General features: G+C 42.3%; 3 protein-coding genes across 12 annotated transcripts in view; 2 read left to right on the top strand and 1 right to left on the bottom strand.

Annotated features, from left to right (window-relative positions):
* The window catches only part of LOC111237661 (nuclear factor 1 X-type-like), a 110,937-nt gene extending 96,979 nt beyond the window's left edge, over positions 1-13,958 (top strand). For 5 of the 10 annotated variants that reach the window (XM_022766833.1, XM_022766837.1, XM_022766832.1 and 2 more), the window contains 4 exons: positions 3,037-3,206; positions 5,091-5,238; positions 7,639-7,727; positions 10,969-13,958. In XM_022766833.1, the coding sequence (XP_022622554.1) occupies positions 3,037-3,206; positions 5,091-5,238; positions 7,639-7,727; positions 10,969-10,983 (422 nt within the window). In that variant the 3' untranslated portion in view covers positions 10,984-13,958. Of the gene's footprint in view, positions 1-3,036; positions 3,207-5,090; positions 5,239-7,609; positions 7,728-10,968 lie in introns of all 10 variants that reach the window. The other 5 variants (XM_022766840.1, XM_022766842.1, XM_022766838.1 and 2 more) reach the window with 3 other exon arrangements.
* A 2,167-nt stretch (positions 13,959-16,125) lies between these two features.
* LOC111237691 (putative uncharacterized protein DDB_G0294196) lies at positions 16,126-18,610 on the bottom strand. Its single transcript, XM_022766888.1, has 4 exons — positions 18,390-18,610; positions 17,350-17,523; positions 17,117-17,266; positions 16,126-17,034 (listed from the first exon to the last, which is right to left on the bottom strand). Exons 1-4 carry the CDS (start codon positions 18,390-18,392, stop codon positions 16,969-16,971), a joined length of 393 nt encoding a protein of 130 aa, XP_022622609.1. The 5' UTR covers positions 18,393-18,610; the 3' UTR covers positions 16,126-16,968.
* Positions 18,611-19,585: 975 nt separating this feature from the next.
* On the top strand, positions 19,586-22,541 carry LOC111237677 (RING finger protein 11-like). Its single transcript, XM_022766869.1, has 3 exons — positions 19,586-20,016; positions 20,939-21,111; positions 21,404-22,541. Exons 1-3 carry the CDS (start codon positions 19,918-19,920, stop codon positions 21,573-21,575), a joined length of 444 nt encoding a protein of 147 aa, XP_022622590.1. The 5' UTR covers positions 19,586-19,917; the 3' UTR covers positions 21,576-22,541.
* Positions 22,542-23,775: the final 1,234 nt, after the last annotated feature.

Raw genomic sequence — 23,775 nt, 5'->3', positions numbered from 1 at the left:
AACAAACAAAATCAATTCTGCAATCGTGTGCCTGAAAATGAAAATGCTAAACGTACTTGCTGAGAAAGCAAAACAAAACTTTCCAATCTTCCAGTTTCAACTGCTGAGAAGCAATATGCCCGCAGAGTTTCACCTGTTCAGTGTTACTGCTATCATCATGGCTTGGCATAAATTTCTCTCTCTCTCTTTCAGCATCTCTCCATCCATCCATTTTTACCGCCATCTTTGTGCCTGTTTGTTTTAATATAGTCATTGCATGGTACCATTGCTACATCCATGCCTTTGTGACTGATTTGCCTCACATCTTACTGCTTCATGCATTTGTTGTATTGTTTTTCGAAGTCACTTCTTGCATTGAAAACGACAAGACTGTTTATTCTGATATAATGAACTTGACTGGGTGTCAAAGGACCAATGCATATCAACACTAGGTTTTCACTGGAGTTGGTTGGTTTGCTATAGTGCACCAGTTGATGAGCGAACCAGAGCTTGTTTTTTTGTTTCTTTCATTTCCTACATTCAGACACACCACCTCAGTTGTATTTCTGTTCCTCGAAAGATGTGTCTGGTAGGGTTTTCTTGTTTCTATTTTCTTGAGAATAAGCAGCAAATACAGGTATAAAAAGGAGAACGAAGAAGTAGCATGGATTGATACAGAATTTGCAGTTGCACAGATGTACAATGTAGTGGATAAAATTCTTAATTCAACCTCCAGTGTTTCCAAATTATTCTTTCAATAGAGACACTAAGGACAAGTTGTCCTCATAAGGGCTTTTCGGTCCTATAGGATAACCGGTTTCTCCATCTCCAGTCAGAGAATTCCCAAAGTCTCCAGGATCTCAAGTTTGCCAACAAGTCCCTGTAGGCTGGTCTCACTTTTCAAAGGAATAAATATGTCCTCCTCTCTCTATCTCTCCCTCTCATTCCATTTGTCTCTCAAAGGGATGGTTTGGTCCACAGCCAAACCAGACCTACCGTGTAAAGGTCATTTGGACTCATTGCCCTCCGTGTTGAAACGTATTGAATTTTACTTTCGGAGCTCCCCACAGTATATTTAGAAAATATAGTCCAGGCCGGATCTTGCACCATTAAGCCATGTTGTTTATCTGCACAGAGCAGTCCTGTACCCCCTTGAGAAACCAAAACACCAGATTGAATTATGCGTTTGTGTTGATTTTTAAAAATGTGCTACTCTGTTTTGTGCGTGAGTTGAAGAGGTGTGAGGGACTAGCTCAGGTTTCTTTGTTCCCCAACTAACTTCTCACACTCTCCAAACTGTGTGTGTGGACTGTTGGCTGAGAGGGTTTTCATGTAACAGAGAGGCTGTAATGAGACAGTGTTTAGAGATTGTGTATGGGTGCATTCGTGCACGTACACACAGATACACACATGCGTGCATGTGTAAATTTACACTCTTGTGGAGGACTCTGTGTGCTAAAATGGCTGCCGTCCAAATGGAATGTCCCTCGGAGGCCTTGGTTCTATAAAGAGACTGGAGGATGATGGGAGGGAAGGAAGGAGTGAGGGATGAAAAGAGAAATGGGGGTAGACACAGAGAGGGGGAAGACGCAGTTAGCAATTGTGGCTCTATTTGGATGGACCAGAGCTGTTAGCTCTTGTTGTATAGGTCTAGTGAGTGTTGGTGTTCATGGGTAAGGACTGGATGGTTTATGCCCTGTTTTTGGCTCAGGCTGACGTGGAGAGCTGCCAGGTTGACTGTTGTCTGATTATACTAGTCTGGAGAGTCCGCCACTGTGGCGGCGATTATACATACACACACCAATATACATACAAAGGCAGATGAAAGCTGCAACAGACATAGCAACACATTCAAACAGACAGAGAACAAAATTACATACACACCAAGAAACACACAAAAGTCACTTGCACTCGAAATCACAGACACAAAAAGACAAGGACACTGATACAAGAAAACAAAAGTTAGAACATACAGGCATTAACACACTTTGTGAGTATAGTATACACAAGAGATAGTAGGTGACAGACATAATCACAGATGCTTGTTTGCCAGGCTCCCCTCACCTAGCAGCTTGCCTCTTTAGTTTGGTGTGCCAAATTACCAAAGACAGACAGTGGAGTCCTGTGTGTGTGTGTGTGTGTGTGTGTGTGTGTGTGTGTGTGTGTGTGTGTGTGTGTGTGTGTGTGTGTGTGTGTGTGTGTGTGTGTGTGTGTGTGGTTGGCTGGCTGGCTGGCTGACTAATGTCTCCGGGAGGCGTTTTGTGGTCGGTTGGGAGCGGAGGGGAGATTCTCTCTCAAGCTTCAAACTACTGGGCAGAACCGCACAGCAAGGATATGCTGCTGATTGATTACACATCACCGACAAGCAATAAAACAAAAGTGGAAAAATCCAGTGTGTGTGTGGCTCTGTCATAGCCCAGTGGTCTGTGTGTGTGTGTCGGAGAGAGAAAGAGAGAGTGAAAGGGATAAGGAGCAGAAGGCAGAAATACTGTAACACACTTTAGCTTGTATGAGACTGTGTGTGTGTGTGTGTGTGTGTGTGTGTGTGCGTGTGTGTGTGTGTGTGTGTGTGTGTGTGTGGTGATGCCAGGCCAGAGGTACAGAGGAATCTAGTGGGCTGATTTATAAAATGAATGGGACCAGATGTTGCCCACTAGCTGGGGATAATGCCAGTCATTTGTAAGCAGAAACAGCTTCAGTCAGAGAATGTCACAGCTATTTTCTGTGTTATGACTATAATAGGCTGAAGCAGCAACCTGGTCTTTGATGCCAGCTGTGTTGGTGCTTAGTTAAAACATATGCATGTCTTATATATTGTCATAGGTGTGCATGTTAATGTACTGAATATCACAGTGTGTAGAGTATTATGTGTGCTTCATATGTGTGCTGTGTTTGAGTAGAAATAGAATACAATAGAATACAATAGAATGATCTGAGCTTCATTATATTTTTCCCACTTTTTGGTCTTTCTTGTATCTTCTCCTCACGTTCGTCTTCCTCTTCTTTCTCCTGCCCCCACCCCCCCACCCCCCACCCCCCCTTCACTTTTCTCCTCAGGGAGTCCCCGTGCCTCAGCCTCAGCCCTGCACTTCCCCTCCTCCTCTATCATCCAGCAGTCCAGCCCGTACTTCACCCACCCCACCATACGCTACCATCACCACCAGGACCCACTTAAGGAGTTTGTGCAGTTTGTGTGCACTGACGGCACAGGACAGCCCAGCGCACAGGTAAGTGAACTGTGGGTTCAGCAAAGAAAGGTGACGTGACAGTGGGGTGGTCGGCGGTGCAAACTAAGATAAAAGAAAAGTGGCCACTGATTAGAAGTGAGTTTATTTTAGTGAAATTTACTGAAGAAGATGTAGACCGAAAGAAAGTAAGACTGCAAGACAAAACAGCATCGTAATTATAATTGTTTCTATATCATTTCATAACTTATTTGTTAGATAAGCAGGTGCAACAAGGTCAACTGAGACTGGAACAGGCAATAGAGCCATCTTTATGAGGTGAAGCAACTTCACCCGGGAAGAAAATGGCTTTAGGGCAAATGCATCTAACAGGAGGAGGCAGCCAGATGTGCTTTAACAGAAGAAAAAACTCAGCTGGAGAAAACTGTTGGGAAAGGATCCAAACCACATTTGACTCATCATAGGTTAGACATATAATGTAGTGCCTTCTCCCACAGTAAGGTAGGGGAACATCTTGCCTATCAGTAGTGCTCAGGAAGAAAATATCAAAAAGCGCTTTTAGGCAGACAAGTCATAGAGTATGTATGGCAGCTGGCAGAGGATTTACAATAGGGAAGAAAGGGCTGCAGACACGGGAAAGGCCAGTAGAGGATTTGGAGATCGTTTGAGATTAGCAGTGTTTGGAGAGTTATGTATTCATGAAGGGAACCTGAGGAAAACATTTAAGACTCCTGATGCAATAGTTGTTTAATTGACCTATTTTTGGTGACGTTCCTAAACTCTCAACAATGATCTTCTTGTTCCTTTACTCTCAATAATAATCTTCTCTCAAGGGGCACATCTCACTCAGTTTCTAATCATTTTCTCTGCAGAACGCATGGTAGAAGAGCAAGTAATAAATTATATATAACCTGAAATGGTTATCTCTACAGTTACATTATATGAAATGAACACACTATGACAAATTATATATTAAAACAGAGGGGGAGGGGGGTTTCTGGGACACAGCTGAGCTTTCTTGAGGTGTCGTGGACCTAATTCAGTAAAACATCAGTGTCCTTTCAATAACCCCAATAACATGCCCACACTCATCCTGAAAGCTAGAGTTTCCAAACATCAAAACATAGGCATGTCATACAGCTGACTGTCAACTGGCCTTATGGGGATATTTCAGAACTATTTTCGACACACATTCATTAAGGTGCAGGGTGCTGGCAGTACTGTAAACCAATACTGTAAACTCGGCCTTCTGAGCAACTTTAAAACCACTTATCAAACCCTTTTTCACGTCCTATTATCCTTTGTTCTCCTTACTTCACCCACAAAAGAAGAATTGTAAAATTGTACATGCACATACACAGCGCACTTGCACACACAGACACCCTTTCCACATTGCTGATTTTCTCTCCTTTTTTAAATTCTCACATGGCACTTTAACAACTTCCCTTGTGACAGCTCCATTTTTCTTTTCCCCTTATGTGTGGCAATGTTCATCACTTTTCCACTTCTTATGTACCTCATTACTTTTGGCCAGACTGTCTGGTGTGTGTGTGTGTGTGTGTGGGTGTGGTCGGCATGCTGTGTGGGGTATGGGTGTTGTGAAACCATGTCGTGCTCACTGTGCGTGAACTTGTGTGGGTGTGTGTTGTGTAGGTGTGTGTGTGTGTGTGTTAGTGTGTGTGTGTGTGTTTTTCTGTTATTATTATTATGTGAGTTTGTGTCTGTGCGTACCTTAGTTTGTCTTAGAGAGTACTAAAGACTACTAGTGTGTATGCTGTTGATGTCCTGTCTAAATGTGTTGTGTGTGTTGTGTGTGGGTGTGTGTGTGTGTGTGACCTTATTGTGTGTGGGTATGTGTGTCTGGCTCCCTGTGCACTGTATATTCTTGGGGTGTGTGCTCACCCTGTCTGTATGGTCCGTCTGCAGCCTAATGGAGGTGGCCAGAGCAAAATGCCGGGCTCCTTCCTGCTGCCCCCGCCACCCCCAGTGGCGCGCCCTGTGCCCCTCCCCATGCCCGACTCTAAAACCATCAGCACGCCCACTGACGGCGGACTCAGCTCACCCGCATCTCCGTGTAAGTCACCCCCCACTCCCACTCCCCTCCACAAACCCCCATTACTGCCCCAGTCTCCCCACAGACTTCTTACAGAGGCCAGTCCAAAACAATTTTAGGCTCCCGTAGGTTGATTAGCTCTTAGCTGGCAGCTAATTTGTCCTCTGTTCCAACCAATACTACATCAAGTCTGTTGTCCTAGAACAGATGTAGTCATCATAGAAGTCCCTGTGTTTATGGACAGTGCAGCGACACTGGGGCTTTTTTTGTAACCTTGTAGTACTTCTTCTGACAAAGCACAGATCTGGGACTTCTACAATGACTACTGCTGCAGTTTTTCATAGTTTAGCTGGCCATCTGCTCAGTCAAACACTCAGCAGCCCCAGGAGCTTCACTCCTATTTCATCCATCACCTTATGGACTGTACGCCACAGTACTGTACTGTACTGTACCAGCGACATCCAATTCTGACAAGGCAGAAGCCACGCCTTTGCCAAACCAGAGATCCTCTTTCAAGCTCTTCTATATCTCTTGCTCTCACTCTGAAGTCCAGTCTCCTTTTCTCTCTTCATATCTTTGCAAGCCTTCTCAGCCTTTTCCCCTCCTCTTTCCTCAAATCTTTTTATTCCTTCTTTCTCTCTCTCTCTCTCTCTCTCTCTCTCTCTCTCTCTCTCTCTCTCTCTCTCTCTCTCTCTCTCTCTCTCTCTCTCTCTCTGGTGTTGGGTTTCCTGCTAGCACCACAAGAGGCAGTGTAGTTTCTCTCCCTTCTTTTTGATGTGTTTTGTAGTTTGGGGGGAGCAGAGCAGAGCAGGGCCCTGTGCACGTTGCCTCTGTAGCCGCAAGCCTTTGATCAACGCAGACTTTGCATGTCTGTGACAGCGGCAATACAATCTACCCCCTTCTCTCATTTCTTTTTTGCTTTGTTCTTTTCTTTATTTGATATATTCTCATATCCTCCTTTCTCATATCCTCCTTTCTTTTCCTTTATTTCTCTCTTTTTTTCTTTTTAAGGGAACAAAATTAGGGCAGTTGGCGTGGACTCCAAAAAAACATCATGCCCCACTTTACCCACCCAATCCCCTTGCCACTTTCACACAAATCTCACAACAATTAAAAATTGAGAACAACAAAAAACATGGAAATCACAGTATAACAAGAACAACCCAGTCTCTCTAAACATGAATGATAAAATCTAATCAAACCTGTCTAATTAGTGCTATACCGGGGGAGCGGGAGAGGAGTGTCATCAGGGAGCGGTGAGGCTTTGGTTGGTTCCACCCAGACAGGTGCAGTGCGAGAGTCGGGCCATGGGAGAGGCACACCAGGAGGGGGCACTGGACGGAGCAACCGGGGCATCTTCTCCTCCTTTTGTTTTGGCTTTTTCTCCTCTTCCTGTCCTATCAACCTTTTCCTCCCCTCCCCCTTCCAACTCTCTCAGATTAACGTGTCACTTTATTATTTATTTATATGAACATCAATATAAATAAATATCGTAATTTTCGTCTCTTTTTCTCATTCCGGTGGCTGTTATCACTGTATTTTTTTCTTCCCTCTCTAATTTTGTCTCTGATTCACAAGATATCGTAATTACATTCATAAGTAAAACACACCAGCACACACACACACACACACACACACACACACACACACACCACACACACATACACACGTACACACACACACACACATACACACACACACATGCATATGGTACACTCTCACCCTCACTCATGCATCAGTTTCCAGCCCTTTCACTGTCACCCCCACACATCCCCATCCCCTCAACCTCACTCAAGTCATGCACAGCAAACGTTCTACTCAGCCGCCATGTTGGAGTCCAGTGAGCACAACTGCCCTAAATTTGATCCTGTGGCATCACTGAATGGTGTCACTTTGTAGGCAAGATGCTCCTCTTAGCCTATTAAATTTAACTGGAGCATTGGTTACCACTGGTGATGAATAGAGTTCCTCCATCGGTCACCCTTTTATTAAGTCCACAGTGAGTCCTCAGTGGTTTTCTATGATTACGATGGTTTATTCTGAGGCCAGGGGTTGCTGAGGAGCGTCTGTGACTAACAGTGCAGCCATGTTTGCGGGAAGTAGCTTCTTCATGTTAGCACTAATCATTACAGACTGCACATCCCCTTGTTAACCACAGATTAAATGGTTCAGTGAAGGAATATAACAAAGAACCTACCCGCAACATGAACAAATCACCCATGTGACTAATAGGGCATCAGTATCCCTGACCCTTACTGTCTTTTCCCAATAATTGATTTGACAGTGATGCGTAGTCCTGTAGTGAGTTAATATTATAGTAAAATATATAGATAATGATGATGAGAGCATCAAACTCTACTATAAGCTCAGTGTGTATGTGTGTGTGTAAAAGCATGTACACACTTGTCTCTCTCTTTATAGCATACTCCACGCCAGGCTCCACAGCTCCCAACCGGTTTGTCGGCATCGGAACACGGGACAACTTTCTGAATATCCCCCAGCAGACTCAGGTACCCCACCAACCTCCCTCATTTAATTGACATCCACCCATTCACCTCCTCCTCCTCCTCCTCCTCCTCCTCCTCCTCCTGTGTTTTTATGTCTTTTCTTCCTTTTCCCTCATTACTTGCTGTAAGCGTGACTGCTCAGTGCTGTACGTAGAAGCGACTTCCCAGCACACTGTTAATGCAGGCATCTTTCGAGTTTAAAGGGACAAGCATGTCATTCAGAGTGAAGGCCGTGATACAGAGGCAATACTCAGACAATGGCTCTGCATTGGCAACATGCTACAATCAGTGATTCAGCCCATGGCACCAGTGATGATCAACTGTATGAATATTTTACTACTCTAAAAGTTGAGATGACATGTGTAGCCATCCATAGCTGTTACCTACATCCGTTTGCTAAATCAGGACTTTGGTATTTTGACAACACAGTCTCAACTCAGCAGATGAAATTTGGACAGTTTTCATGGAGACAGTTCTGTTGATACTCAATCTGAGTAGCTATTGATAAAGATAAGATGCAGCTGAAATTTCAGGAAAATGCTGGTAAGTAGACCTTGAGTTGGGATTGTGTTACCAAGTTGTCAGACTTTCAAAAGACTTTTATAAGCTGATACCAGTTTTAAAGCCTCTTCCTTTATGCTAAAAAACTTTAGTCGTACTTGTCCACGTGTTACACACTGCCGTCGAAAAAGGGGAAGGGCTTGCAGGGGGATATTATAATGGTCTGGGGTAGAAAGTATGTAATATACAGGTATTGTTGATCATTTATTTGCAAACTTGCCCACCTACATTGACTCAAAGTGTTGCCCATGTATCAAGGCCTTTAGTTTCAGTATTGGTTTACAGTTTCTGCACCACAGTAGTTTCCCTACAGTGAATGTAAGCAGTGCCAGTTAGTTTCAGCTCCAGCAGTGTTGATTTATCTCTGCAAGGCCCCACAGTGTGTATTAGTGCAGCGTGTGAGGCCAGTAGTGCACTACATTGTGGTTTCAGCTTTGGCTGCGCTCTGCCACTGGGCTGCAGTGTCTTGGGCCTCCTCCATCACCAACACAACTTTTCTCATTAGGGGCTAACCGCACCTGCCTGCAGCCAACTCGGCTCTCCTGTCCTCCCCACACATGGAAACAATCTGCATTCCTCCTTGGCCCAGCTCTGCTCGGCTGCCCCCCCCCCCCTTTCCCTTCCCTCATGCATCAGCAGCCCACCCTCTCTCCCTTTCTCTCCCTCGCTCCTCCTGCTGCTCCCTCTAGTATTTTCAAGCTCCCCACCTGCACCACTCTCCCACAGATGTAGCCCTGGCACCGAGGGGACATCCACACACCATCCAAATGTGTGTGAGCGCCTAGGCACACACACACACGCACACGCGCACACACACACACATACACATACACTTCAACTCTGTGCCAAAACTCTTGCCCCTCATTTTCTCTCCTAAAAAACAACAGGGCTTTTACAACAGCTTACATCTGTTCAGAACGCTTATTATCTCCTTTCTATTGCTTATCAAACGTTATTGAAAAATGTCCTCTTTGAACATTTCTGCCGGGTTTACAGCACGCATAGCGAGAATCTGGGCACTGGTATCAACTGCTCCCAGTTAGCTGAGCCTAGTAGGTCAGTAACAGTCTCAGCCAGAGTGAGTAACAGAGGTCTCTGCCTATCCTGCTGTTCTCTGGCATATGGAGAGGTTCAGACGATGGCCCTGCCAGCCCGCCTCGCCGCCTGCTAGCCAACTAGCCAAGACAGAGGGAGAGAGTCCTCCCACTGCTGTCAGCGCAAGAAGCAGAGAAAAGATGGACTGAGGAGCTCTCTGGTGGTGAGACCTCAGCTATGCAGGAGCAAGAGCGAGGGAGATAGGGGAGCATGTATGAAAAAAGTAAGAGGGACCGAGAGAAAGGGAGGGAAAAAAGAGAGAGGGAGTTAGTTGAAGCTCGCTGCACTCCACAGTCACGTCCCGGCTGTCTGGTTGCCCGCAGCAACCAGACATGATGTCATAGGCAGTTGAACTTGGACTTGAAGGGGGGTTAGAGAGAGAGGGGGGGGGTCACTTTCCACTGCCAAGGATTACATTGGGAGAGCTGGAGTAAGAGAGGGAGAGGAAAAGAGAAGCGGGTTAAGGGAAGTTGGAGCCAGGAGGAGGAGCTATCTACAAACACGAAAGAATCATGGATAGGAAGGAGGGAGGCAGAGGTGGTGGAGGATAGATGGAGGTTGAGGGGGGTTAAAGCTTTCTCTCCGTTTGCTAGAATGGGGGCACAACAGAGAGTTTGCTGTTAAAGATGGGGTGATTCGCTGCTCTCCCTGGTCCGAGGCCTGTGGAATGTCAGAGGCAGCCAGAACAGCTCAGCCTGTGCCAAAGCCTCCACTCTGCCCTCTTATCAAACTGAGAAACTGGATCCCTGGAGTAGCTGCCCTCAATAGCTTTACAGTGTAGCCTGAGACCACTCGGGCCCACAGAGCAGAGACATATTAGGAGGATCGCCTTACATGTAAACTGGTAGCGCGTGACAGAGCAGTTACAGTCTGGTGTTTGCTCACTGGAAAGCCATTCAGACGGATACAAAAACTGCTACCCTAATGCTGTTTGTAGCTGAAATAACACAAGTGTTTTTAATGAGTAAAAAGCCAGAGTCAGCCCTCCTAAAAACAGCAAGTGGTGAAGTTGAGGTAATAACTTTTTCGACACTGTATGGGACAGCTGAGCTCAGCAAGTACAGAAGTGAGAGAGAGAAAAGGAGTAGTAGGTGGCCACCTAGTGGTTCCCGACTGGTTATGCTTGTGATCCCTTAAAACTAATCAATGTCTGCTTGTGACTCCTTGTTACTGTCATTTTTTTATTTTTTATTTTTTTTATTTTAAATTTTTAGACACCTGAAGAGGAGAAATTATCCAGTAATTCAGTAAAAAGATAAGAGGGAAACAACATTTTGTGTAGCAACAGGTTTTTTTTTTTGGTTCCTGTTTTATTTATCACTATAGATGAACTCTTGTGGAGGTTCTTACCCCAGTGTTAGGAGTCAGTGATTTATACCATTCTACCGCTTCAAAGTTAACTGTAAGATGCTGATCTGTGTTCATACTTTATACTTTTTCATACTCTGTTATGTGACACCACTTCTTTCATTCATAACAATAACTTGCGTAACTGCAGCTCAAGACTGATTAGAATCAAGAGTGACTCTAAATGTAAATCTGCTGATGTTGTTTAAAGACTCATTTTCTTTTCTCTTCTCCTCCACAGTCCTGGTTCCTCTGACAAGGCCTCTCTGAATCAACAGCTAAAATTGTGTCATGAAAATTGGAAATTTGAAAAACAAACACATCACTGCTGATTAAGAACAGACTGCTGACACTAAAAAGGTCTTTCTCTCTCGCCAACACTATTCAAAGTACTACTACAGAACCCGAAAAAACCCACCCCGCCCCCAAGAGGACTCCCAATCCAACACAATTTGAACAGGAACGTTCGTCCCCCTTTATCCAGGAGGCTTCAATGAGTGGACAGACTCAGAATGCAAGGAGGAGGAAGAGGAAGATGAGGAACTGTCTCACACACACCACGAAATGTCAGAAAGGAAACGCAATATGGTAACCTGACAAATGACCAATTATACATTTGTTGTTTCTTTTTTTAATGTTTTTTTTTCATTTTGTTGTCTCCACAATGAAACTCCATGCATTGGCTGGGAGATCCAAAAAGAACAAATAGTGGTAAACGATGAAGTCGGATGTGCAAGTTGAAAAGATTTCCACCCAGACTGCACGCCTCCATATCTATGTATTTCTCCACCCGCCTCTCCTCCAGGTCCATGGTTCCACCCAGCCCACATCCCCTCCCACCCCACCTCATCTCACCTCACCTCATCTCACCTCACCTAGCGCTCAGTGCTGCTCAGGGTCCAGACTGAAAAACCACAGCCACACGCCTGTGTGTCTCCACACTCTGCCGCTTCATTCGCTCAGCCCTGAGCCTCTTTCATTTCTGATTGGCCAATCATGGTGACACCATCCGATGGTGTGACATATATGCACTAAGTGGCTGGTCTTTGTTTACCTGTCAAAGTATCAGGGCGTCCTGCTGTGGGAGAAGTGATAGCCATGAGGCGAGTGCGAGCGAGTGAACACACGACAGACAGTCATAACACTAACTCTACATGTGCTCTTTCGTCCCCTCACCTATGCACTATTAATTTTTAATAAGGGATGAACAGTATTGCACATCGATGGTCAGATGAGCGATTAGAGAAGTGAATCGAGGCTGGCTGCCACTGCAGGAATGTGGCTGCGCTGACGTTCAAGTCTCGGCCCTGAAACATGCAGCAGCACACATATGCACATGCTCACACACAAACACACACATGTACGCTTTGCATACAGTACATACCAGGATAGTATGTCACACAACCACTCACAATATCATCTTGTTATTATTCATAGACATGGATTTTAATTTACAGGAATGCATCAGCATCAGCTTCATATTATTAGTTTTCATTTTGTTTGTAGGCGTTTTCTTGCGATTTTTTTTTTCTTTTTTTTTTGCCGGATTTGGTTTTGGTTTTGTCTCACTTGGATTGTTTTAACCTTCTCTTGCATGTCATAACATTTTTTCTTTAGTTTGCAGTAATACGTTAAGAATCATGCTTGAATTTCAGCAAAACAGATTTCAACGAAACAGTAAGAGCAGTTTCTCAAATCTCTCTCACGTACAGACAGCACAGTATAACAGCTCATCACATGCATCCCTTGCATTGCTTCACCCTGTATCCCTTAGTCCAGTCACAGGAAAACCCAGAGGAATACACACATACACACACACACGCACACACACACACACACACACACACACACACACACACACACACACACACACATAAAAATTTACACTAACACCACCAACAACCTGACATAAACTAATAAAGGGAAGCCTTTATATTTGGTTCTCCAAACTGCCTTTGTTAATGGTTTTTCATTCACTTAAGATTTGTCTTTTTAATTTGAGGTATTTTTTCTATGTAAATGTTCACATTGAAATTGCTATTGGTATTATTTTCATCATGACACAATCCAACAAAAGCCGACCTCACAAAATAACTGGACTGCCTAGCTGTTGGTTCTATTTTGCAGGGATAGTAAACAGGGCTGAGACCCTGTTCTCAGCCTCTCTAGTAACATTAGCTCTATGTACTAAAACCATATATCAAGACTATAACAATATATGAAAGTGCCTCTGTATTCCCTTCATGCAATTAGTAATAAACTTGACTTCAGGTTCTCTTCCCACATATAAGCTAAGCTACGGGGAATGGTAGCGTTGGTGCATGTGGAAACCATTGGCCTAGGACAGATCTTTATAGAGGACTGCAAACTTTTTTTTGTAAAGACAGAGAGAGAGATCTTATACATATATATTTATGATATATGCTCCTTTTTAACTTTTACTACATGAGCTTGTTGGCAGTCTAGTTATTTTCTGAACTCTCACCCCCCACACCAACCACCCCCACCCCACCCCCCACACAACCTGTTTCAGTAACATCTCCTTACTGTTACCAGTACGAATCAAACGACACACGCCATCGCCATCTGCAGCGCAGCATTACAATACCTAGACGAACATGTCAAAAATCGACAGTAGGTTTGAAGAAAAAAAAGTGTTTGTTTTTTGATGGAAAGTATTATTATTGAAAAATATGTGTCGATTGAGCCACGTGCAATGCATTGGGTAGATCATTGTGTTTGTCTGTTAGAGATTTTTAAGAAAGCTAAGAGAAAAGAGAAAAAAAATGTATTTGTTTCAAGTCCGTAAGCTCCAGGACTCTAAACTCGAGGGCCATGAAAAATCCTAGTCTTTGTAAGTTGGGGGTATTTGTTTTTATTTCCTTTTGTCTCTTTTTTAATGTTTTATGTATAATCATTTGTTTATAAAAATGTGGGAGGGCTGAAGGAAAAAATCTACACAACTTCAGAAAAAAATTCTCTATCATCAGATGAAAACTGGTGCTTTAACACTATAAAGTACATTCAGAACTATTATAAATGAATGGTAATGAACAAAAATAACAGACCATTTAGGAAACAGCATTATTCCTCTCTCTATTTGTATTCTTCTTCTATTTGTATTGAGTGGGGGGAGAGGTTCCTATTCCTTAAGGTTGTGACACAAAAGGCATTTTGGTTCAACCTTTAGAAAAAAAAAAAAACCTATACTGTCAAGCCTAAGAAACTCTTCAGATAACTTACCCATGCACTGCCTGAAACTCACCAGCAAAAACAAACAAAAAAAACCCTCCCAGTTTAATTCATTTCTATCACCCACATTGGCATAAATACATGACAAGTTCCCTGTGCTGTGGGAGATGCTTCACATCCACAAATCTTTTTATTCCCATGATCATCTTAATATTTTTTCTGAATCTAGAGCTGGATAGAGCTCAGCAGGTTGTGTTGAGACACCTGAGTTGAAGTGGAAAGAGTGTTTAAGTTAAGACCTCCTGTCTCCTGTGCAGATAACAGAAACAACAGAAAAAGGGGCAAAAAGCAGCTTAGAATCGGGCAAAAATATGAGGTCTGACCCATGTATGAAACAGGCAGCAAAGTGAGCCTCTCCCCTGTTCCACCCCCTCCTCTGTAAATGACTCTTATAGTGCTTGTGCTGTAGTGTATAGTTTCCCAGCAGTTAAAGGTTGTCCCTTAAAAGTGCCTTTTGTTCACAGACTCCATTTTGTAATCCAGATCGCCCTTTTTTTCGAAATGGCTTGAGGTAGCAGGTTGCCCCTGAGTGCTGCAAGGAGGGAAAAGAAAGGTCGTCGCCCATTCAGCGCTCAGGGACAACTTTTTTCTCCGGCTGAAAATGAATCCCCTCCATTGTACCTCCCCTATATCCTCTCTTCCTTTTCAAAAGCCGTATATATATATATATATAGTACAAAAGGAAACTGGTGTGAATTAGTTCTTTACTTTTTATTGATAAATGATGACAAAAAAAAATTTTTTTGAAAAGGCAAAAAAACTTGTTCTCGTTCAGCTCTTGCTTTTTTTCTTCCCCTCTGTCTCCACTGTCTGTTTTCTCTTAGACACTGGAGTAGTCTGTAACTGTGTGTCTGTCACTCTCCGTCTCTCTCTCTCTCTCTCTCTCTCTCTCTCTCTCTCTCTCCTCTGCCCTCTCCGCTGTTGGGAGGGCGAAAAAAAAAAATATTGCCGAAAAACTTTTGTCTGAGCAGAATGCAGTTAGCTCACATGTTATTCTTGTCTGTATGCTTCACATTGTATTACCATACCCATCTTCTTCAGCTTCTCCATTCAACAGCTAATGTAAGTGAACAAATTACGCTGACGGGCTTTTGGGGGTGTCCTTGGGTGGGTTAGGAAGGGACGACAGGGGTTCAGGGGTTTGGGGTTGAAGAGGTTTACAGAGAAGATTAATGGGGTCGAGAGGGCTGGATGAATTGCTTTGGGATGTTGGAAAGGGGCTGCTTGGACTAGGATAAGAGTTTGCTCTTTTGTTTTAGCTATTTATTTTTTGGCTTTGTTTTATTCCCCACTTTTTGTTTCCTTTTAATTTGGATTTCTTTTAATATTTGCTATCAGGGTATGCTGTCGTTTAGGCTCCCTTGAGGATGCCTTGGACTGTAAATGAAAGCTACAAGCACCTTATAACCGGACTTGTCCTGCATGAGGCTGAAAGAGGGGGCGTTGCATTTCCAGGACATATCCCCACATCCATTCAAACCAATCTTTTAAAGTGAAGTATTATTGTTCACGGCAGGTTTCACACAGTGAAACTCTCAGCAGTATTAGCCATTTACAACACACCAACCAGATAGTTGAAAAGGCCAGCATGAACCTGATCTCTCAGATTTTTGAGGATTCAAGGAAGTCCCTCCATTTTTCTCCTCTGACCACCTCATGCTGGACTGCTCCGTGTCTTTGTTCTGTTGTTTATTTTGTTCTTTATCTTCTTAAGCGTGTATGGTTATTGGTGTAATAGGCAGCACCCTAGGCCCCCTGACTCCCAGCTCTTCTACGCCTCTGTCTACACCCTCAGTGCAGCACCACTTCTTTGTGAGAACACCCCCAGAGCTCTAGGTGAAATGCATGTGTTAATTACAGTTTCTTTTCCATAAGAAGAAAAACACAGTTTGAGAAGAGCAGCACCTGATTGAATAAAAAAGGATGTTCTTGACTGTACCATCTTGCTGTGCCATGTCTTTTTTTCTATAGACTGATGCTTAAATAAAGAATCAACTCTGGAGCTGCATGCTGTCCTGCAATAATCATGATATAGCAGGCATAAGCATGCTAATAAGCAAATGCCAGTTTAGTTGTCTTAATATAACGGTAAATGGGATCCCGGGATATTCAATCACACTTTTGATCCAGATTCAAATATCTGAGCCACTACTGGATGGATCACCATGAAACCTTGTCTAAATATCCATGGGTCAAATTCTGTTGACTTTGGTGATCCACTTACTTTTCATTTAGCACGACCAGCAGGTTATGGTTTTCTCTTATACTGTGAAAATGAAATGACTTTTCCTCAATTGATAGCATTCAGTTTTGAATGAAATGTCTCAATAACTATTGAATGGATTGCTTAAATTTGGGACAAAGAAGCATGGAATACAGATCAGCATGTTAGTGTTGTCATTGTGAGCATGTTAGACTTTAATTGGGGATTTCATGAAAGACAGATTAAAAACGCTTTAATTTGAGACTGCAGAAATCCTGAGCAGGTCAAGTTCCAAAACACTTAATCCAACAATTACCTTAGTTCAGCCAATATCCCTGCCTGATACATGTCCTTTCCTTTCAAACTTCACACCACAGGTTTGTAGCACATGAGCCAGAAATAAATTACATTACATGTTTTTCAGTCAAACCTTTTTGTCTAAAATCTGTCAAGTTTACCTTTAAATAATAAATAGGGGCAACTATGTACACTCAAAGTGCTTTTACTTAGTCTTCTGAAGCTCATTTCAGTTCAAAGTTTCTCAAAGACACTATAAAGTATGAATATATGCATGTATATATATATAAATATGAATTTCAATTCAGCTGCAAGTGATGAGGATGATGATGATTGAAGGCTGAAATAACATTCAAACATCTTTGGCCAGAACATAAAGCAGTGTGCTATCTAACTTATACCACGTAGAAGTGCTTCAAGTTAAATTGAGAACAGCTTTTTTCAAGTACTCTTAAATGTAGATCTTTGTTTTCTCGTAACTAAAGTGCTTCAGGCCTGTTGGTCCTCTTCAGCTGGCTCCATCTGAGTGGCTTGTTCATCTTGCTGCTCTGTCATCTAGAATAAGAAAATCAACAGTTGTTTTTTATGTTTTATATGATAAGGAAAAAAAGAACATATCTACTTAAAGATAATCTACCAGTGTGCCATGAAGTGCCTGTGGTGCCGGGTTAGTTTCCTGCACTGGAATGTGTTTCTCTTTTGTGTCAGAATCATTGTCTTCCTGTTCTTCAGATGGTGTAGAAAAGGGTCCATTTTGCACTTGGAAGAGTGGTGGATTTTCTTCACCCTGAATATGGAAAGGGTTTCACAATAAGATCTTTTAAGGGTCTCACAACAACATTAACATTAAATGGTGGAGGAGACACTTACCTGAGCATCATGGAGAGCCTCTGGTGAGGGATTTGACTCCAGGGTGGGAGAGTGCCCGGTAAAAGGTATTGCAGCGAACTGAGGCTGTGGTTTAGGATGTTTTTTTTGAGCCAGGTTTCCTGGCAGCGGCAGTGATGATGGTGGTGGTGGTGGTGGTGGTGTTGGAGCTGTGTCCTAAATGTATGAAGAGTGACATTAGAGAATACACAAATCCCCACCTTGTATTCAAGCTAGGCTCCTTTCCCCTAGCCTCGGTCTGACAGCAAATCTTTCTGGAAAACTGATATATGATACTGAGGTTGTGTCCATATTCTAAACCAAATAAGTATTTAGTACTCAGGGCCATTGCTATCACTGGAGATACAGTAGTCATCCTCTGTAATATTTCAGGAAAAATTATTAATGATAATCATCTGAGTATTAGTGGCTTCAGAAAACAAGAAATGTAATTTCCTCATAATGTATATGTGACGAAACTTGAAATGTATGCTACTACCCTTTGATTCAGTAGTAATATTGACTAATTATCAAATCCATATTCAAGTCAAAAGCATACACAATGAGCCGTGCTGGATCCAGTAGACCTGGACCAGACTTCCCCCGATCTGACTCAAGTCTGGACCAGATCCCATATGGATCTCAATCCATCCAATATGGATCTGGGCCGGATCCAGTACAGATCATTTAGGTCAGATCCAGTACAGATATGGGCCTGTTCTGGCCCAGATTGAAAAAACGGATATGCGCCGGTACTGGCCCGTTGTGCAAAAGACACCGGCCAAGGTCCGTTGTGCGGATATGGCCCAGATTTTATGTAGGCTCCGGGCTGGATCCGGGCCAAATAATATTTGCTATGTGGGAAATTACTTTGTCAACTTCAATACAGAATTTAACAGACTCAGTCCACCACTGCAGGAATTAACTATCTATCTTAAGTATGACACAAATAAAATACAATGAACTATATCAAACACGTCACCATAACTTTGTTTTGTGTTTTGTATTTGTATTGTAAGGTATGAGTCATCTCTTCCTCTTACCATCTCTCAGCCCTTTCAAGTCTCTCCTCAGGCAAAAACAACGGAAATGGAGTAGGACAGATCACAAACAGATCGGCCCAAAACAGAAAATGTATGCCCACCGAAAGGATAACAGTACAGTGTATTCGCACGTTAAGCTACAAGTAACCACCCACGTGCGGTGTGACCCGCCCCCGTTAATCACATACGCAATAGCAATATTCGTTCATATTATATGTCCATGTGTGTCTGGCGCAAGAAGAGACACCCCCGCGGAAGACAACGGTGATCTCACGAGATCACGGCCACGGTGGCTGCTAGTTATTGATGTATATATCCATGCTGCTAGGCCGCAGCTTCTCTCCACTGGCTGTAAACCATGCATTCCTGCAGGGCATGGTGTGAAATGCCTGATCCCCTCTAATTCTTTTAGTGACACGAAAACCAGAGGTAATTTGCATGTGAAGCCTTGATTGTCTAAATATTTGACAGATCAACAATGAAACCTATTGTCTTGTATTTCTTTCCTCTTCCGGTGTATTTTAACTATGGGTCCATGTTTTCAATTTATTTATTCATGTAGTCTGAGAGGGACAGTTCCAGCAATCAAGACTTATCAGCTGATTTATATACATTTGCAAAGTTATATGATGGCATGCCTTACATCGGAGATGTAGCCTATCCAAACTGTCGTGTAAAAGCTTTAACACAGATCAACTGTAGAACTTTAATGGGTTACCCTGTCATACAAAAGAACATAATTATAACAACAATTAGTGGAGACTTAGAACAAGCTGAACAGATTGGTCTCAAAGCATGTCATTAAATGGAAATCGTATCTAAGGGGATTTTGTGTTTCAGACTGTGGAGGCTGCTGAAACTTTCTCTTTACTGAAACTTTTAGTACATCCAGTTACAATACTTCAGATTAAAACTATCAGCATCACAAACGTTGAATTTGGTTTCCAAGAGACAAAAACTGCATTATATGTTAAACACCTGTCTTAACCCATGCTTTATCTCAAACTTAATATTAAGTAATAAACATCCTCCCAAAATGTTGTACTGTATACAGTTATAAAACAAATGATCTTTTGACTCAATCTTTTCGGCAGTCATATTCCCCCTGAGGGCGCACATTAGTACTTAAAAACAACTTTTACATTTTAAAGGTCTCCGCTTTTATTTTGAACGTCTGAGAATATACAATTTTCCTGATGACGGTGTTTCCGGTCTGTGTTTTTCTTTGTAAAAACAAGAAGCCAAAACACAAATCTCTTCATTGTTACAGTTAAAATCTATGTCACCGGATATTGTACCAACAACCGTGTAACTCGAGCATTGGACGAGTGAGCGACGTCGCTTCTCCTGACTCTTCTCCGTCCAGCTCTTCACGGCATGTCAACAAACTATCAGCTAACAGCTAGCTAAGCTAACGCCAAGCCAAATCGTTCAGACAGCAGCTGGTTAGCTTAGCTCCAGTTGACACTTTGCTAAGTGTCTCTCGGCCTCGGAAAGAAGCGGACCCTCTCATGGTGGCCTCAGTTCAATGGGGAACTGTCTGTTTTCGCAAGGTGCGGATGACCTGTCGCTGCTGAACGAGTCCGAGGGAGGCAGTCTGCCCGGAGAGCCTCCGCCGCCCTACCAGGTGAGCAGTCCGGGGCTCAAGTTAAAAACACTCCGGGGATTTAAGAGCATGTCACCTCATTAATTTTAATAAGCCATTACCATAAAATCTACTAATCAGTGATGGGGAGTATTATATTTGGCAACTGGATACTGTAGAGCAACATGAAGTGTGTAAACATGGGTCAAGAAAAAATTAATTAGCTATGTTAGGAAAACATTGTCCCACGGTGCTGCACAGTAAGAAAACTGGACCTAACCAAGTGTAATGCAGTCATCAAATAAAATACATCTTAAAATATTCTGACAACCAAAATCCCAGACAATACCAAGACTAAACAACATTGTGTTTATATCATCCATCACTACTAAGTTGGCCATTCTCCTAGTGTTGACAAAAGCACAGGAGCATTGTGGTGTCCTCCAAATTACTTTACTCACCAAACAGACATGATCAGTTTGACAAATATCAATATTAATATCAATGTCAGAAATCTAGTATCTGTCAGCCTCTAATGCAAAAAGAACATTCACATACAGCACTGCAAAAGTGAAAGTTAGGATGTTTTCAAAAATCATGCCAAGAATAGTTTTTACTTATCAAATCACTTCAAAAAAGTGATGTAAACATAGGAAAAACCTAAATTTTATAAATTTTTGGTGTGACACCCATTGTATTTAAAACAGCGCCAGTATTCTTACTCACACTTGTGCACAGTTTTTCAAGGTAAATGGCAGGTAGGTTGTTCCAAGCAACCTAAGTTTTTTCTGTGCATTTAGGCGGTTTCAATGTCTTCTGTCTCTTCATGTAATCCCACACTGACCTGTGGGGGCCAGACGATCTGTTGTAGGACTCCATGTTCTCCTGTATATGTAAAATCCCCCTTCCAAGAGAATTTGCTTTATAAATGACACAATCTCTCCTCTGCTCCTTTTTTTTCCAGGAGCGCACCCAACCAGTGCCGGTATACCATCCCACCCCAGGTGAGAGTCGTTTGGCCAGCCAGCTGACTGAGGAGGAGCAAATCCGCATTGCCCAGCGCATCGGTCTCATCCACCACCTGCCCAGAGGCATCTTCGACCCGGGCTCCGACCCCTCTGACAAGAAAGTTAAAGAGTGAGTCTTATACAAACAAAACCCGTCACTTAATTTGTTTTATTTTTGTATTGTATTATAATTATTTGCTTAATTTATTGTTATAAAAATAATGATTTCTGAAATTATTCTGACACAAAAATAGTAGTTATACTTGCTGTTTTTTAGTGGAGATATGTTCATTTTTAACGTTTAACTTTAAGTTTTATTGTATTCTGTTTGAAAATCTGTAAAAGTGATTAATCTGACATAAGCAAATTTTCTTCAGGTTTGAAGATGAATAAGAATGATTATGAGATACTCTCTTCAACAGGTGTGTGATCTGCATGATGGATTTTGAGTACGGCGATCCCATTCGGTTCTTGCCTTGTCTTCACATCTACCATGTGGATTGCATTGACCCCTGGTTGATGCGCTCCTTCACCTGCCCCTCCTGCATGGAGCCGGTAGATGCAGCCTTGCTGTCCACCTACGAAACCAACTGAGCAGCCCCAGGTGGTGGCTCCTGCCTAAAAGTTAATGCACCTTTTTTTAACCAAATCTGTCCTAGCTGTTCAGACAGGTAGCCAAGATGATGTGGCATCATGCAGACGTGTTGAGGGTGTTTTAGGGTGCAGTCACATTTTGAAAACTGTGTCCTACAGTACATTGCTTAGGTCTGACTATTTGCCTTTAAAAGTAGGACAGTGTGCCAAATCAAGCTAGATGAAGAATACGAAAAGCTGAACAAGTAGCAAAATATTACTGCAAAGTAATTTCACTTTTGTATGACTGACAGTCAACTTTAATTTGTTGATTTTTATGGCAATTTAATGTATGTCACAAATGTCATTTACTTCCCCTTTTAAGGCATAATGTGCAATATGTTATATCAAAGGAGAAAATGCAGGAAATTTGTCTTGGTCTAGTACACAGCATTAACTGTCAGACAGTGAAAACATGGAAGCTACTGTGTTTTTCAAATGAACTCATGGCCTTGAATGTCACAAAAACACAGGCCTCTCTACTGAATTGCAATCATCAACACACAGAAAAATAACGTTAACTACATTATAATTAATAACTACATTTTAATGAACAGAGATATGCTAAGAGGTCCCAAGATCATTCATGAGAATCATCATCATTCAGCTTTTGAAGATATCGGAAGATTGAGTCTATGTTATGTGACTAGGGTTTGTTGTCTGTAACATTTTGCTTTGAAGCTGCTTTTGTAGATGTGGATCTGTTTTTTTGCCTTTCTACATTATGGATCCTCTCCTTTGCTTTGCCTCAGGTTTGTGCTCTTTGTTTTGTTTTAAAAAATCAGTCCTGAGTGTGTCCTTTTCAGTGTTTACTGTCACTGACATTTACAAAGACGAGATATGCTGTGCAGTCCCTCTTAAGCACCTTGGGATAACCCTCATCTAGCACTCTGTAGCTTATAGATTTCATAGGGGGGTGTGTGTGTGTGTTGTTGTTGTGGCGGGGGGGAGCGGGGGGGGGGGGGGGGCACGTCGAGGTAGCATTGTGAATTAACCCTGTCCGTTGTAAACCGTGTTGTAGTTACCTCTCTTTTTCTATTTTGAAGCTGATGGATTTTGTTTTGTGTTGATGGCCTTCTTAAAGCAAGTGATGCATTTCCAGAGCTTCTGGGTCTGGTCAAACAAATTTCTGATATTTTTGTATTAGACATGTACTCTCTGATACTGACTTCATAATGTATAGCACAAGTTAAATGGTGAGTCAGAAGCTACAGCAGTAGAAAGGAATGTATTTTGAATGTAGCATTATTTCAGCTCTTAAAGATTTGGACAGTATAAGTGACGAGAAGAGGACATTTCTGATTTACTTGGGCTGCTGTGCCTTTAAAGGTTGGGGTGAGCCAATTCCAGTGAAGTACAGTCATTTCTGACATAACTTGTTTTTCTCATAGTCGTCCTCTAGAGGGAGACAGATACCAGCATTGTACTGATTTGTGTCGCTGTCAAATAGGCCTAGGATGAAGCCAAACGTTTTCTCTGGCTGCTGTTAACAATCATTTTGTGTTTTAATTTATAATGTGTGCCACCAGTGCACAGGATTTACGAAAATCCTGAAAACACAATAAAAGTGGATACCAAATTTTACTGGCGTATGAGGTGCTGATTCTTAAATTCACATACAAGCTGAAGAGGTCACTGTGGCACAATAGCATGCTTTTGTTTCATTTGGGTAAGTCATAGTTCCTATAACTTATATGAACACAAGGATAAATTGGCTGTGACAAGATTGAATCATACAACAGCTGGAACACTGTTTAATGACTCTAGTTTCCAAATTTGTTCAATGAAATGATGATGGTGATTTATCGTTCCTAACAACTTGTTCGTACCAACTCCCTGTACGGTGGGAAACATGAAAAATTGACAGAGGCTATTTAGTTTATAGTTCAGTCCTGGATAGTGTAGTAGTTGAGTCCATGGGGAATAAAGTGCAAGTCTTTACAAATATTGACAAAAGTTGCTCCCTGGCACCATCACATATTTCTTTTTTTCTGTTTCAGGTGAAACAATTTCTCAGCGAGTGGACTGACAGAACATAAACATATATTGGATTTTGATTATTGATTGTCTTTTTTTTATCAAACAAAAAAACAAAAGATTGATAGAAGGGGTAATTAAGAAATTAACCAATAATGAATATAATCATTAGTACCAGTGCTCA

This window comes from Seriola dumerili, unplaced genomic scaffold (assembly GCF_002260705.1).
Source record: "Seriola dumerili isolate Sdu_G_001 unplaced genomic scaffold, Sdu_1.0 BDQW01001087.1, whole genome shotgun sequence".
Taxonomy (NCBI): Eukaryota; Metazoa; Chordata; class Actinopteri; order Carangiformes; family Carangidae; genus Seriola; species Seriola dumerili.
This window is presented reverse-complemented; position numbering and strand designations above follow the sequence as displayed.

Coding starts and splice junctions, on each gene's coding strand:
- LOC111237677 (XM_022766869.1), top strand. CDS start 19,918: ATGGGGAACTGTCTGTTTTCGCAAGGTGCGGATGACCTGTCGCTGCTG. Junction 20,017..20,938: donor AGCCTCCGCCGCCCTACCAG/GTGAGCAGTCCG, acceptor TTTTTTTTCCAG/GAGCGCACCCAACCAGTGCC. Junction 21,112..21,403: donor TCTGACAAGAAAGTTAAAGA/GTGAGTCTTATA, acceptor TCTCTTCAACAG/GTGTGTGATCTGCATGATGG.
- LOC111237691 (XM_022766888.1), bottom strand. Junction 17,267..17,349: donor AGGCTCTCCATGATGCTCAG/GTAAGTGTCTCC, acceptor TTCCATATTCAG/GGTGAAGAAAATCCACCACT. Junction 17,035..17,116: donor AGGCACTTCATGGCACACTG/GTAGATTATCTT, acceptor TTCTTATTCTAG/ATGACAGAGCAGCAAGATGA.